Source organism: Bidens hawaiensis, unplaced genomic scaffold, assembly GCF_021521415.1.
Source record: "Bidens hawaiensis isolate Kalapana, Puna unplaced genomic scaffold, B.hawaiensis_p1.1 tig00039051_1, whole genome shotgun sequence".
Taxonomy (NCBI): domain Eukaryota; kingdom Viridiplantae; phylum Streptophyta; class Magnoliopsida; order Asterales; family Asteraceae; genus Bidens; species Bidens hawaiensis.
Window position 1 is genome coordinate 102,032 of NW_027505589.1, and position 13,541 is coordinate 115,572.

Below are 13,541 nucleotides of genomic sequence, written 5' to 3' on the forward strand. Positions count from 1 at the left end.
GTTAAAGAAAAACAAGATGCCTTCAAATACCATCAAAGTCATATTAAGTCCCCGAAAAAAAAATTGAACTGGTTGAATCCCTGTGGTACCAAAACTGACCCAAATGAGTCCTTCGGTTATCTTTTTGTTAAAAACACTGTTAAAATGAGGGGTAATGTAGTCTTTTCAATCTACAACACAAAAATAATACATATTTAAAATGCAAAAAGTAATTCCATACATACATCTAAGAATAGAGGAAGATGACATGCCCATCTAAACTGAATTCCGGCGACCCTTGGCTTTCCGGCAACACATCTAGCAAAGGCATAACTAGTCATGAAAGTTTAAATCGGAAATCCTCGTTCCTTCAACCGTGCTCACTTTAAAACCAGAACAAAACCACCCTTGGTGGTGGTTGTCGGTTCCAGATCTGGACCGGAAATCCAACCGCCGAAATTTCCCCTCACTGACGTCGAAGATCCAATCGTTCCATTCTACTCACCACATTTACACAAATCCCTCAGTAACGGCGACCTGTGACAGCGAACGGAGTATGGTGGTGACATAAGTAACAGCGGCGGCTAGGGTTTCGCCTTGCTCGCCGGTTCAAAGGACGGTTTTCAGAGGGAAGAAATATATAAAATATTATTTGGGCTTTTTAATAAACCAAAAAGGGATTACTGTTCTTCTTCTCCATTTACTCGCCGGACAAGGACAACAAAGTGGAGCTGCCACCGACCGGCCTAAAAAAGTTGAATGTCGTCGGATGAAATAATAAGGAGATATCGTCGGCTCGACGGTGACATCGTTGTCAGAAGACTAGATCCGACGGGGACATCAAAACCCTTTTTTTGGCGATTTCGCACCTTTTGCTTGCTTCTCCATCAGCTCGACGGTAAGTTGTACACATGGCCGATTCCTATTTGTCTTGTATACATGCGCCTGGAAGTAATTATGTTCGTCTCCTCCGACGATATATGATGTGGAAGGTTTGGGGATTTTTCACTTTGATGCACAAAATCTTGAACTAGTTAATTTAAATAGACATTGTAGAGATTATTTCATAAAAAACACAGGTTGGGTGTTTGGGGAGGTGGCTTGTGGGTGGTAGTGGAGGTAGCGGTAATTTGATGGAGATGGAGGATGAATTGGTAGTGTGGGATCCAAATTTATTATTTTAATTATTTTTGTAATTTAAATATATATTACTTTTGTGTTATAGGTGAAAAGACTACATTACCCCTCATTTTAACAGTGTTTTTAACCAAAAAAATAACTGAATGACTCGTTTGGGTCAGTTTTGGTATCACAGGGATTCAACCAGTTTAATTTTTTTCTCGAGGACTCAATATGACTCCGCCCTGCAACCACAGGGACTCAAACAGTAATTTTCTCTTCATAGAATTATAACCTCACCAATTAATGTTTTCTAGAATCATAACCAATTATTTCATTCTTTCAAATGATTTAAAAACCGATTTTGACTACAATTTTAATATGACTATTACTTTAGCAATTCAATGATTTGTATATTTATACAGTTTCTCATTCACACCATTTATACATATTTTTCCTATATCTTGTGGTTTTGCAGAGAACAAGGTAAAGAATTCTTATGATATCTACATATATGTATGACGTTTGAAATATTTTCAACCCGTGTGTAGCACGGGCCACTATCCTAGTTAATATATTAAAGCAAAACCAATTTATTCACTTGTCCTTCTTCTAGGGTGTCCACCTAATGTTCCATGTCATTCACTTTCCATGCTTATAATTTCCACATAATTAATCAATTTATTTTAATCCTAATGCTAATTAACATTTGAGTAAAGTGCCAAAATCGTCCTCGAGGTTTGGTCAAACATGCGAATTTCGTCCAAATAGTTTTGTTTTTGCAACTGGACCATTGAGGTTTCTCATTTATTGCCAATATCGTCCAATCACTAACTCCGTTAGTTTTTTAACGTTAGATAAAGGATATATTTGTCTTTTTAATTTATTTATTTTTAAATAAAATAACCCCCCCCCCCCCAATTCCCCCCATCACCAGTTCACCATCAATTTGAATATCCGATTCCTCCTGTTCTGCTTCTCCATCACCATCGTATTGGAACTTGTTTGAAGACTTGACCCTGGACATCTAATTTTCAGAAGACATCGCATCTAGCGCCACTTGCCATCTTCGGCAACAAAAACTAACAAAATCGGATTCAATTGGTGGGAGTGAGAGATGATAAATCGATTGAAAGAGGAAAAGATAGTTCGGAAACCTCGCGTCGAAATCTGTTTCCATAAACCCCTTTATGATTTTGCCTTTCGATTCAACCATCAACGATTTTGTGTTCTTTGATTTTACGATCAAAGAATTTGTTGTTCAATTTTGCCTTCAATGATTTTTGTTCTCCGGATCTGTAATAGGGGGCACCTGAATACGTGTAACATCCTAAAATTTTAATGTTGAATAAAGAAAGTTATGTTTAGTGATTTCGCGTTAATTATTTAATATCGAGTAAGGAGCGGATCATGGACTTGGAATAATTGAGATGGGTTAAATGAGAATGGGCCTTAGGTCCATGGGATTTAAGGGATATAAATATCCCCTAAAACCCCAAACCATCATTCATTCCATCTATTTTCTAACACTCCAAGACACACACACCACACACCAAACACCGCCGGCCGGCCGAGGAGAGGAACGGACAGATCTGAGAGAGAGAGAGCGTTGGTTGTGATTAAACAAGTAAACGAGATCCAAACAAGCTCAAAAAGGTATGATTCTTGATCTTTGAAGTTTAAAGATCCAAGTTTTATAGTGTAGATACGACCGAAAATGGTTGGGAAACGTAGTGGGTGATGTCGAACCATAACAAGGGTGTTAAAATCGCCCAAAATGCTGGACAGAAATCAAAGCCGTGGCTGATCTGGGCAACTTCGCCTGCAACTGGGCAACTTCGCCTTCAAAGCGATAACTTCGCCTTCAAAGCGATAACTTCGCCTGAGGCCAAGTTCGCCTAATTGATAACTTCGCTTACGGCCAAGTTCGCCTAACTGGTAACTTCGCCTAAAGCCAAGTTCGCCTGATAACTTCGCCTAGAGCTAAGTTCGCCTGAGGTTTAACTTCGCCTAAAGCCAAGTTCGCCTGATAACTTCGCCTAAAGCTAAGTTCGCCTAAGGTTTAACTTCGCTTAAAGTCAAGTTCGTTTAGAAAATAAATTAAAAATCTAATGAAAAATGTGTTAAGACAGTTAATGGAAATAAAATTTTTCCAAGCTGACCTGGCAGCTCGACCCCAGCCAGGGGCTCTGCCCCTTGGACCCTGCTAGGGGCTGCCGCCCCTAGACCCCGCTGCCAGGGGCGCTGCCCCCGGACCCCCGTTCGTTGTGGGTCATATAAAGATAGAAATACATTATGAGAAGTGATAGTTAATTGATACGTATACTTGTTATACAGTCAGCCGTGCACAACTGAAGAAAGGGATTACGATTAACGGTGAACGTAACCGTGTTCAGGTGAGTTTCTAGCCCCATTTATGTGTTATGTTTTCGGGGCTGTGTGCATACTCGATATGTTTGTTAATACGCTTATCCTAAGAGCTAAGTGTATGCCTTATGTGAATGATGTGATATGTATGAATGATTGCTTGATGGTACGTGAACGATCTTCGGATATTGCACGTACTGTCAGGTTGTAACGCTATGTATAAGGTAAGTATGATATGTACGCTTATGTGTATGAACGTGATAAATTTAATAAAAGAAGGAAATGATGGTTGTATGGTCGTATGGTTACGAAAAGGGTACCGAGCCCTAATAATACTCGAGGTATGATGTATGGTTGTATGGTAACGAAGAGGGAATCGAACCCTACTAATATTCGAGAACTAGGGAACCGAACCCTACTTATATTCGAGGAAAGAGGGAAACCGAGCCCTAATAATACTCGAGGAAAGAGGGAAACCGAGCCCTAATAATACTCGAGGAAAGAGGGTACCAAGCCCTAATAATACTCGAGGAAGGAGGGTACCGAGCCCTAATAATACTCGAGGAATGTAGAGCGTAATGCTCTTTATAACGTAAGATATGAAGGTAAGTTAATACAAAAGAAAGTATGAAAGTATGAAAGTATGAATGAAAGAATATAATTTTATGTGTATTGTATAGTGTATGATTAACTAGAACTCACTCAGCGTAGCTGACTTTTAGTATGCACGCAGGTGAGTAGGATGAGGCAGCTCGCTTGAGGAGACACGTGGCATTGAACAAGAGTCTGGCATCTGAAGACTTATGATGTTTTAATTTTAATGCTTTAATGTTGAAAGACAAAATGATGTTTTAAGACAAGACGTGTTTTGTTATGAAATGTTTTATGAAAGTTTTTATATTCCGCGAACGTTTTAATTAACTCTGATATTTAGAACTGCGTTCATGAGCAAATCCAACACGAAAGTAGGGCTACCGGTAACGGGGCCTTACAATACGAGTTCAATTAGTAACCGCCAATGTGTTTGTTTTTGAAATTAGGTGTTGAACTCTCGTCTGAAAATCAGAGGAATCACCATCGCCGTCGTTAGGTTCCATACCACCATGGTATTGTACCATACAAGTGAAAGTCCCACGCAGTAAAACACGGTAGCGGCCTTGGTGGTGCGCCGGTGGTTGTAGGGAGAGGTGGTGGTGGAAGCTGAAGTTGTTTTTCATTTAGGGTTTCTTTAGAATGAAGTGGCGGGGAAGATGAAGTGGTGAGGTAAAAAGACAGAAATGTCCTCGAGTTGACATTAAAAAACTAACTGAGTTAGTGATTTGGACGATGTTGGCAATAAATAAGAAACCTCAGTAGCCCAGTTGCAAAAACAAAACTATTTGGACGAAATTCGCATGTTTGACCAAACCTCGAGGACGATTTTGGCACTTTACTCTTAACATTTAAACAAATATATAACACAAGCATCGGTCAAACTTAACATTTAAAGATTTGAATTCATAACTTAACACTTACTTTGACTTTATTACATCTAATCTAATCTAATCTAATCTAACTAATATATTAAAGCAAAACCAATTTGTCCACTTGTTCTTCTCCTAGGGTGTCCATTTTCCATGTCATTCACCTTCCATGCTTATAATTTGCACATAATTAATCAATTAATTTTAATCCTGATGCTAATTAACATTTAAACCAATATATAACCCAAGTATTGGTCAAACTTAACATTTAAAGTTTTGAATTTATAACTTAACATTCTTTTTAACCAACCTAAATATAAAAAATTTCAATGTTTAGATTACATCGATACAGAAGGCAAGCGGGCAACAAGCTGCGCCGCTACCCTTTTTTGAATTGCCAAACTCAATCTTTTAAAAACTGCATTTGCTGATTTTCGAGTCATAACATTACTATACATGACCCGCTGAACATGGGTAAGTAACTCCACAGCTTCAGGCGCGAGGAAACCAAAAGTTTTAAAAGCAAAAGGAATAAATACATGTTGGTTTTCAAGACACGCCTTAACATTTATTTTAACTTTATTACATCTAATAACTAATATATTAAAGGAACACCAATTTGTCCACTTGTCCTTCTTCTAGGGTGTCCACATAATGTTCTATGTCATCCACTTTCCATGCTATAATTTCCACATAATTAATCAATTAATTTTAATCCTAATGCTAATCTTCTTACTATACTATTAAAACAAAACAAGATATCCACATGGCTTTCAAATAGAATGTCCCCATAAGCTTACAAGGTTTCCATCTCTAGAATTGCCACATAATTCACTAATTAACATTTTCTAGAATCATAACTTCACTAATTAATGTTTTCTAGAATCATAACCAACTATTTCCTTTCAAATGATTTAAAAACCGATTTTGACTAGAATTAATTATTTATAACTAATATTTGCTACCTTTTTTAGTATGACTATTATTTTATTTTAGCAATTCAATGATTGTATATTAATACAGTTTCTCATTCACACAATTTATACATATTTTTCCTACATCTTATGGTTTTGCAGAAAACAATATAAAGAATTCTTATGATAGCTACATATATATATATAGGGGATGGATCATGCGAGAAGTGATATTATAGCGAGAAATGGGAGAAATGAATCTAGACCATTGATTGTGTTTAATCAATGGTCAACAATAGAAATGACATTATCGTAAATAAAGACACATATTTATGACATATTTTTAATTAAAAAGCACATTCATGTCTTTTGTGGTGTTAACCTCATTAAACCAGACATTAATGTATTCAGCGGTTATTTTTTCTTGCATAATCAATGCTCATAAGATGACTAATACTATTTAATTTGTCTCATTAAAATTTTGCAAATAAAGTGATTTTTATTCTTTGAAATTTATGGTTGTATAAGCTGTTTATTTGTTTTTAAGATTTATTTATAAAGCACATAATTTTTTCAACATGACGTTGTATATTATGGATTTTTCATATAGTACATACATAGCAAAATTAGAATAATATAGTTTTGTGTATGGGGGTTTGTGAAAGTGTGGTTACATATTGAATTCAAATTTGTATGTGTGTGGGGGAGGGGGGGATAAATGCTTATATAGTAGTGTATTGTGTGATATGTAGGAATAATTATTTACTGTGTAGGGTGGTATTTCGAATTGTGTATTGTGTAGGTACATATATTATACCATGTAGGGATTAGTTCAATGTTAAGGTATTTTTAGTTCATTTGATTTTCACCGACAAGTAACTAATATTACATATGTAGGATAATTGTGCTTACTATGTAGAGTATGTAGGATAAAATACTTTATATATTGGTTGTGTAGGATAATTTTGTTTACTATGTATGGTATGCATGAATAAATCTTTACTGTGTAGAGTGCGTTGAGTGTGTAAACTCATATATGTACTGTGTAAGTGGTATTTTAAATTGTCTATGTGTAAATTATATCGTGTGTAAGTTTATATATGTATTGTGCATGTGATATTTTGAGTTGCATATGTGTAAATTTTATCATGTGTAGGTTCATCCATGTACTGTGTTGGTGGTATTTCGAATTATGTATGGTTAAATTATTAGAATTTTGGTTGGTTGATAAAGTAAAAAAATAAATTTAAATATGATAATAAAATTTGAATAAAAAAATTATTAAAAAATATAATACTGTAAATCTGTAAAAATATGATTCTTTTTAGATTTAATTTAAACATAAATAAAAACAATACAAAGAATTAATATATTTTGTAACCCTCTAAAATTATTAGTTACCAAAAATAATATTTGGAGAGATTACAATGATACCCCTATACATAATTTAAATATAAAAGAAAAAGAAAAAATTTGATTGGTTGTGATCACTTCTCGCACTTCTCTCTGTAAAAAAACTTCTGAAATGACCCAATACATACATACATACATATATATATGACGTTTGCAATTTTTTCCACCCGTGTGTAACACGGGCCACTATCCTAGTTTTAACAATATAAAAGCACATAATTTAGCGGTAAGGGACACTTGTGTTCTAACTTACATACATGTCATAAGCGGTTTGGGTCATTTAGTTTTTATGAAAGATTAGGCAAGTATGTAAAGTTTACTAGTTGGATTTTTGAAATTGAACGGGGTTCATCTCAACACATTATCGTGCCTTAAGGCGAATGTTTACGGACAGGGGATATGTGAGGGTTTTTTTCATATCAAAAGATGGGTGTTTCCCGATATAGATATTAAGCCAATAATCCGTTTGAAATATTTATTGGCCGCTCAAAAAATATATAAAACCACATAAAATAACAATAATAATAATAACAACTAACCATTTAATAATAAGTTTTCATTTTTATAAAAAAACTAGTGGATAGTAACCGCGCGTTGCGGCGGAGGTGTTAATATAATGGAATCATCAATTACACATGAATCTCATTTCATCAAAACAATTCATTCTCACCCCCTTCTTTTTTTTTCCATTTCATTCCTCCTTCACCCTACTTTCTCAACACCACCACCTAACCGTCACCGCCATAGCCGCCGCTGCCACCACCACCACCTTTCCACCAACGCTACTACCATCGCCGCCACCATCGTCGACGTAACCACCACAACCATTGTCACTTCCGCCGGCTGACGATCACCGTCGCCGCCAGGGTCACTGCCTCACCACCACCATCGTCACCGCCACCCGACCATCACTACCAATTCTACCGCCGCCACCATCATTTTTGTTGCCGGAGCTACACCACCGTCACCATTGCAGTTTTTTTTAATACATGACAAGTGAAGTCTATGAGAAAAAGAGAGGGAAGAAAGAAAAAAGTCAAATTGCAACTCTACCCATATTGTACTTTATTTGGTGTTTTAAACTCTCAAAATAATTCCATTATATCTCCGCCGTTGCTTTAATAGATCAACGGACATCTTAGAGTTTTCAAGGTTTAGAGCATTCTCATCCCATCCCATATCTCTAAATCAAAAATTACATTAAAACTTGGTACTTTATTTTCTCTCCCTGTTTCAATTAAATAATATTTTTTTATACCTTTTATCGTTACCTTTTCTCTTTCCTTCACTCACAACCACTTTCAAAATATATTAAAAAATTATAGGGGATGAATAGTAACTTTTCAAATATACAGAAAAATCACTACTTTTTCTAAAATATAAAAACTCTTCACTCACAACACCCTGAATCACTCTCTAAATTATAAAAACACCCTTCACATAATATGAGGGGTTGGATGAGAATGCTCTTACATCCTAAATGGGTTTTCAATTTAGCTATACCATATATATATATATATAAACCCACTTGAGTTTTCATGGGTTTTATTTTTTATTTTTCGATGTTTTGTATTAAATGTTACAACATATATTACGTGTGCAAAAACAAAAAAACAAAAAAAAGGATGTTACATAGGATTTTCACAGGTTTTCACAACTCAACTAGGTTTTCATTCTATACTTATATAGGGGATGGTTCAGGAGAGAAATGATATTATTGTGAGAAGTGTAGAAATCAATCTAGACCATTGATTTTGTTTAATCAATGGTTTATAACTATGATGGCAAACTTGAAATGAAAAAGGAAAAAAATATGAAATGTTTTTAAGAGAAATGGCATTTTAATCTTACTGTTTGATAAGAAAAGTATGCTCTCAATCAATTTATAGCATTTAAATAGTAACTCCTAAACGTTTCTTGTGTATCTCTCTAAAGTCCAACATTCTTCATTTTTTCTCCAATCTTATTTATTTCTCCCTACATCTTCTTACGTTTTAATTAGAGATTTTTATTTAAATTCTTACTTTAGGGGGAAAAAATTAACGACAAATGATTGATGCATTCATGGAATTTCCTAAATATATGAAATTTTGTAGCTCTATGAAACTTCTAACCTACACATATGAAGTTTCAACCTACACTGTGTATGTCTATGCTTAAACTGTATAGGAAACATTCTACCTTATGTATGTAGCCTGTATTTTACTTTGTTGTTGTTGTGTAGAAAACGTTCTACCATGTTGGAAAGAATTCTAATGCTTATGTAGTTGAATAAATGTAAAATTATTAAACATCGTAACCCTAAAAAATGTTAATTAGACCGCTAATCCTACACACATGTTTGAGCCTATTGTGTAGTTACTAAATATAAATATTTTTGTGTGACTATCAGTTATGTAATATAGGATATATATTTCAATTTGTAGGGATCCATTACGAATACTGGTAGATGTTAAGTTACTTGTATAGGTATAAGTTAGTTTGTGTTTTATACAGTAACATTGTTTATGACATTCTATGTGTAGGTTGTTTACTTTGTTGTGTGAGTATATGAAATTATGTAGGAAATTTTTTTTAGTTATGTATGCAGGTTGCTTACTTTGTTGTGTAGTTAGTAACTACGAAATTATGTATGAACGTTTTTTTAGTTTTTAATGTGTAGGGAATGTCATTTGTTGTGTAGGATGTTGTCGTGTTTATAATTATTATGGCTTATTAGTATGGTGGATGCGTAGCTGTTGTGTAACATAAAAAAAAATTAGAGAGTGGATGGGAATTTTCAGGTCAAGCATTATATTAATCAGTTTCAAAAGAATTTTAATGAGTTTAAAGAAGACATGTATCAAAGCAAGATTGCATCGACAACATTAATGGTGAATTTACAACAATAGTTTCCATATAAACTAAATATGATGATTTACCATACTGCCCCTATATTTAATTAAAAGAAAATAAAAAAACAAAAAATCTGATTGGCTACATCGACTTTTCACAATAACTTGACTTCTCTTCTAAACTTAAATATATATATATAGAGAGAGAGAGAGAGAGTGAGAGAGAGAGGGAGATGCGTGTTATTATTATTTTCTGTTTTATTCCTATAATTTTTTTGGATACCAAACAACATAAATGAATAATTTATTTCATGGCCATAGGTTAACCAAACAAGACTAAAAAATGATAATGATCTATTTCATTTACTTGTACATTCCATTCTTTCGTCCATTCCATTTTCTATTCATTTCATTACCTTCGACAAAACATATCCTAAAAGTTGAAACTTTTTCCATTAAAAAAAGTGAGAGATTTTAGTTCAGCACTTAAACAACACTTGATTATTTATTCCATAAACTTCGAACTTTTGTTCTATCTATTTTGCTTATATAGCTTTTGTTTTCCTTTTTAAATATAAACCAAACTCTACTCATACTTGATACTTGTATGGTTTTTTACTCTTCATTTTAAAAAATAGTTTTGTTCTTTTTTTTGAAGTAATCATTATTAGCTTTTTCTGATTTCTTAAAAAAATATTTTTCTAACCATATAAAAACAAAACTAATATGTGCTTTGTGCTTTTAGATGCTTAGAAAACATTTTACCCATGAGTTTATTCCTGGTTTAAACTTTTATTTGTAAGTCCTTTGAATTTGAAAAAAGACGACGACGACGATGTTGTTTATGAATTCTTTGTGGAACTGTATGCACCAGTAGAGACCGATATGTTCCTTATGATGCAGAAGATAATAATGTGAAAATCGAAAATGTCCTTGACGACGATGAAAAAGATGGTGACGTTCCGGAGTCCTAATGTAAACACAATTCCGGTATAAAGTTTAAAACTTTCTGGTCTATGCCCAAGCCACTATATACTCAATAAGCATTGTTATAAAACCCTTATACAACTGATTAGCCATGCCCAAAACCAATATTCTATTCTCATTACAACTCAAAATAAATACCCGATATACAAACACGACAATCAAATCCTCAAATAATCTTCAAATGCTATGCAGATTGCCCTCTAGAACCACTAGAAATATAAACAAAACAAACTAAAGTTCACTATGAATCAAATACTCACAATTTAGTTCAGTTTCAGATTTGATAACCGAGTTGTTAACTGACATCAAACAGTCTGCAGGTGGTTGAACATAACCAAAGGTAAATCCGTTAACCGAGTTGCAGAACGTTTGAGCTGGTTTCTCATCTGTTCTTTTTAAGTTGATATCAATAAGGACAATGCTCTTGCAGGGAACCGTGTCACTGCACGCAAATTTCATAGCATTTGGACTCTTTGATGTTCCATGAATGTTCTCATACATTATTTGACTTATCTCCACAGCTGATGTCTATTCATAACAATAAATAAACCGGTTATTATATTATCATCCTTTATTCTTTTCTCATGCCATATAAATACCTGATTTTTACAACTTTTAGGTGAATCGCAGTAGAATTGATCAATAATAATGGGATTTGCCACGTCATCCATTTGAACGTTTCGGAACCGCACGGCTCTCACATAACCAGATCCTCCCTGTGCCAGAAACAAGTTAGTAGACTAATGTGCATTCTGAATGCATAAAACCCTCTAAATTACTTTTATTAAAAAAATAAAATTACTTCTACTGAAAAAAATACCTGCCATGTTTTAATCCTGAGACCATTTGTAGTGCCTTTAAGGACAGCCGTATCAACGTCTACTGCGGTTACAAAATCGGTGGAATTGTCTTTTCCAAGGCTTCCTATACTGACATAATCAAAATTGTCGAAATTAACTGGGATTATCTGGGAATACAGAATGCTAATTAACAAAATAAATAAATAAGCACCTTATTCCATGTCCGGGCCCACAATATATAGACTTCATCTTGATATTAGAGCAACCACTCACAATTGAGATGCAATCATCACCTAAGTATCACATGCAAGCAGCTTGTCTAAAGTTTTTGAAACTTGGTGACTAAAGTTGCAATATGGCGAAACCCCGTGTAGTTAAAAAATAAATAAAAAGTCAAAAACCTGTTCCAATTTTAGTGTTCTGAATAACTACATTTTTTGATGCGGTAAGATGGATTCCATCAGTGTTTGGACTATCTTCAGGAGCCGAAACTATAACATCAGAAATTCTAACGGATTCTGAACGCGACACGGTAAAATGCATTTGTTGACTGTTTTTTACCGTAAGACCGTTCACTTCTATGTTTGAGCTTTGATCAATCGTAAGTGCCTGCATTGATCATTTTAGCCTTCCACATTAAAACTTAATTTGTTTACAAAAAAAATGTTTAAAAGTGTAATATTTCTTACCGTTGGAGCTCGTACACAAGGCTGTAGACGACGCAAAAAGCCAAAAAGGGGAAAAACAAAGGGTTGTCAATATTTCACTTATTGGTTGATTTGATAAAAAAATAATAAGAATAATTCTACATTTGTTTTGTTTTTTTTACAAGATACAGCCCACCATTTTGCGCCTGATCCGTCTATAACTCCATGCCCTTGAAAAACGACTCCCGTGAGATTTGAAAAGTAGAGCCAATTTCTTGGGTTTTTAGGATCCCAGTTTTTAGGCTCGTCCGGTGCTACAATATTTCCATCAATCTGTATCACACAGATAAAATGTTCCAATTTTCTAGAGACATATGTTGTGTATTATAGGAATTCAACGATTAAGATTACCTGAACGATTAGATCTTCAGCACATGGTCCTCTATACCATGTTGCATTAACTTTATAAGTACGGTCCGGAGGAACCAAAAGCACTGCTTGTGATATAGAACACGCTTGCTTCCATGCATTTGCAAATGCCTAAAGAACCATTAAGCTAATAAGTCAACGGGTCAACATGGTTTATTACAGTCATATAATATCCTCGTATTCACCTTTGTGTCATCAGAAACACCATCTCCCACAGCACCAAAACCATCAACATTCACAAGAATCTTGATGCCATGTTCTCTTGAGCATGACTCTTTTTTGTCATCTTCAATTTTCAAACTTTTAATCATACCCGTGTTTTCACAAACCAAAAACAGAGCAAGAAAACAAATGAATAGGGTTTTGCTCATGGTTTATTGATTTATGAGTTCTACAAGGTTCAGGATACTGTTGGATGTGTGTAAATTAAATGAGATGTTAATTTATATGTATAGGTTAGGGCTAAAAATGGAAGATTTTGTGGGTCATATATCTGGCTTTGCTTTAAAGTACTTGATATGACCAACACTTCAAGTGTAAGAATATACACTATCTGGATACTTTTGCTTCACTCATCAAACACTCACAT

At 34.4% G+C, this 13,541-nt stretch overlaps 1 protein-coding gene across 1 annotated transcript; it reads right to left on the reverse strand.

Moving 5' to 3' along the window:
- Positions 1-11,170: 11,170 nt before the first annotated feature.
- Positions 11,171-13,536, reverse strand: LOC143614122 (putative polygalacturonase At1g80170). The gene is made up of 9 exons (XM_077087647.1): positions 13,138-13,536; positions 12,935-13,063; positions 12,686-12,856; positions 12,566-12,586; positions 12,278-12,485; positions 12,088-12,169; positions 11,897-12,005; positions 11,676-11,792; positions 11,171-11,604 (listed from the first exon to the last, which is right to left on the reverse strand). The coding sequence occupies exons 1-9, from the start codon at positions 13,321-13,323 to the stop codon at positions 11,308-11,310; spliced, it is 1,320 nt and encodes a 439-aa protein (XP_076943762.1). The 5' UTR covers positions 13,324-13,536; the 3' UTR covers positions 11,171-11,307.
- Positions 13,537-13,541: the final 5 nt, after the last annotated feature.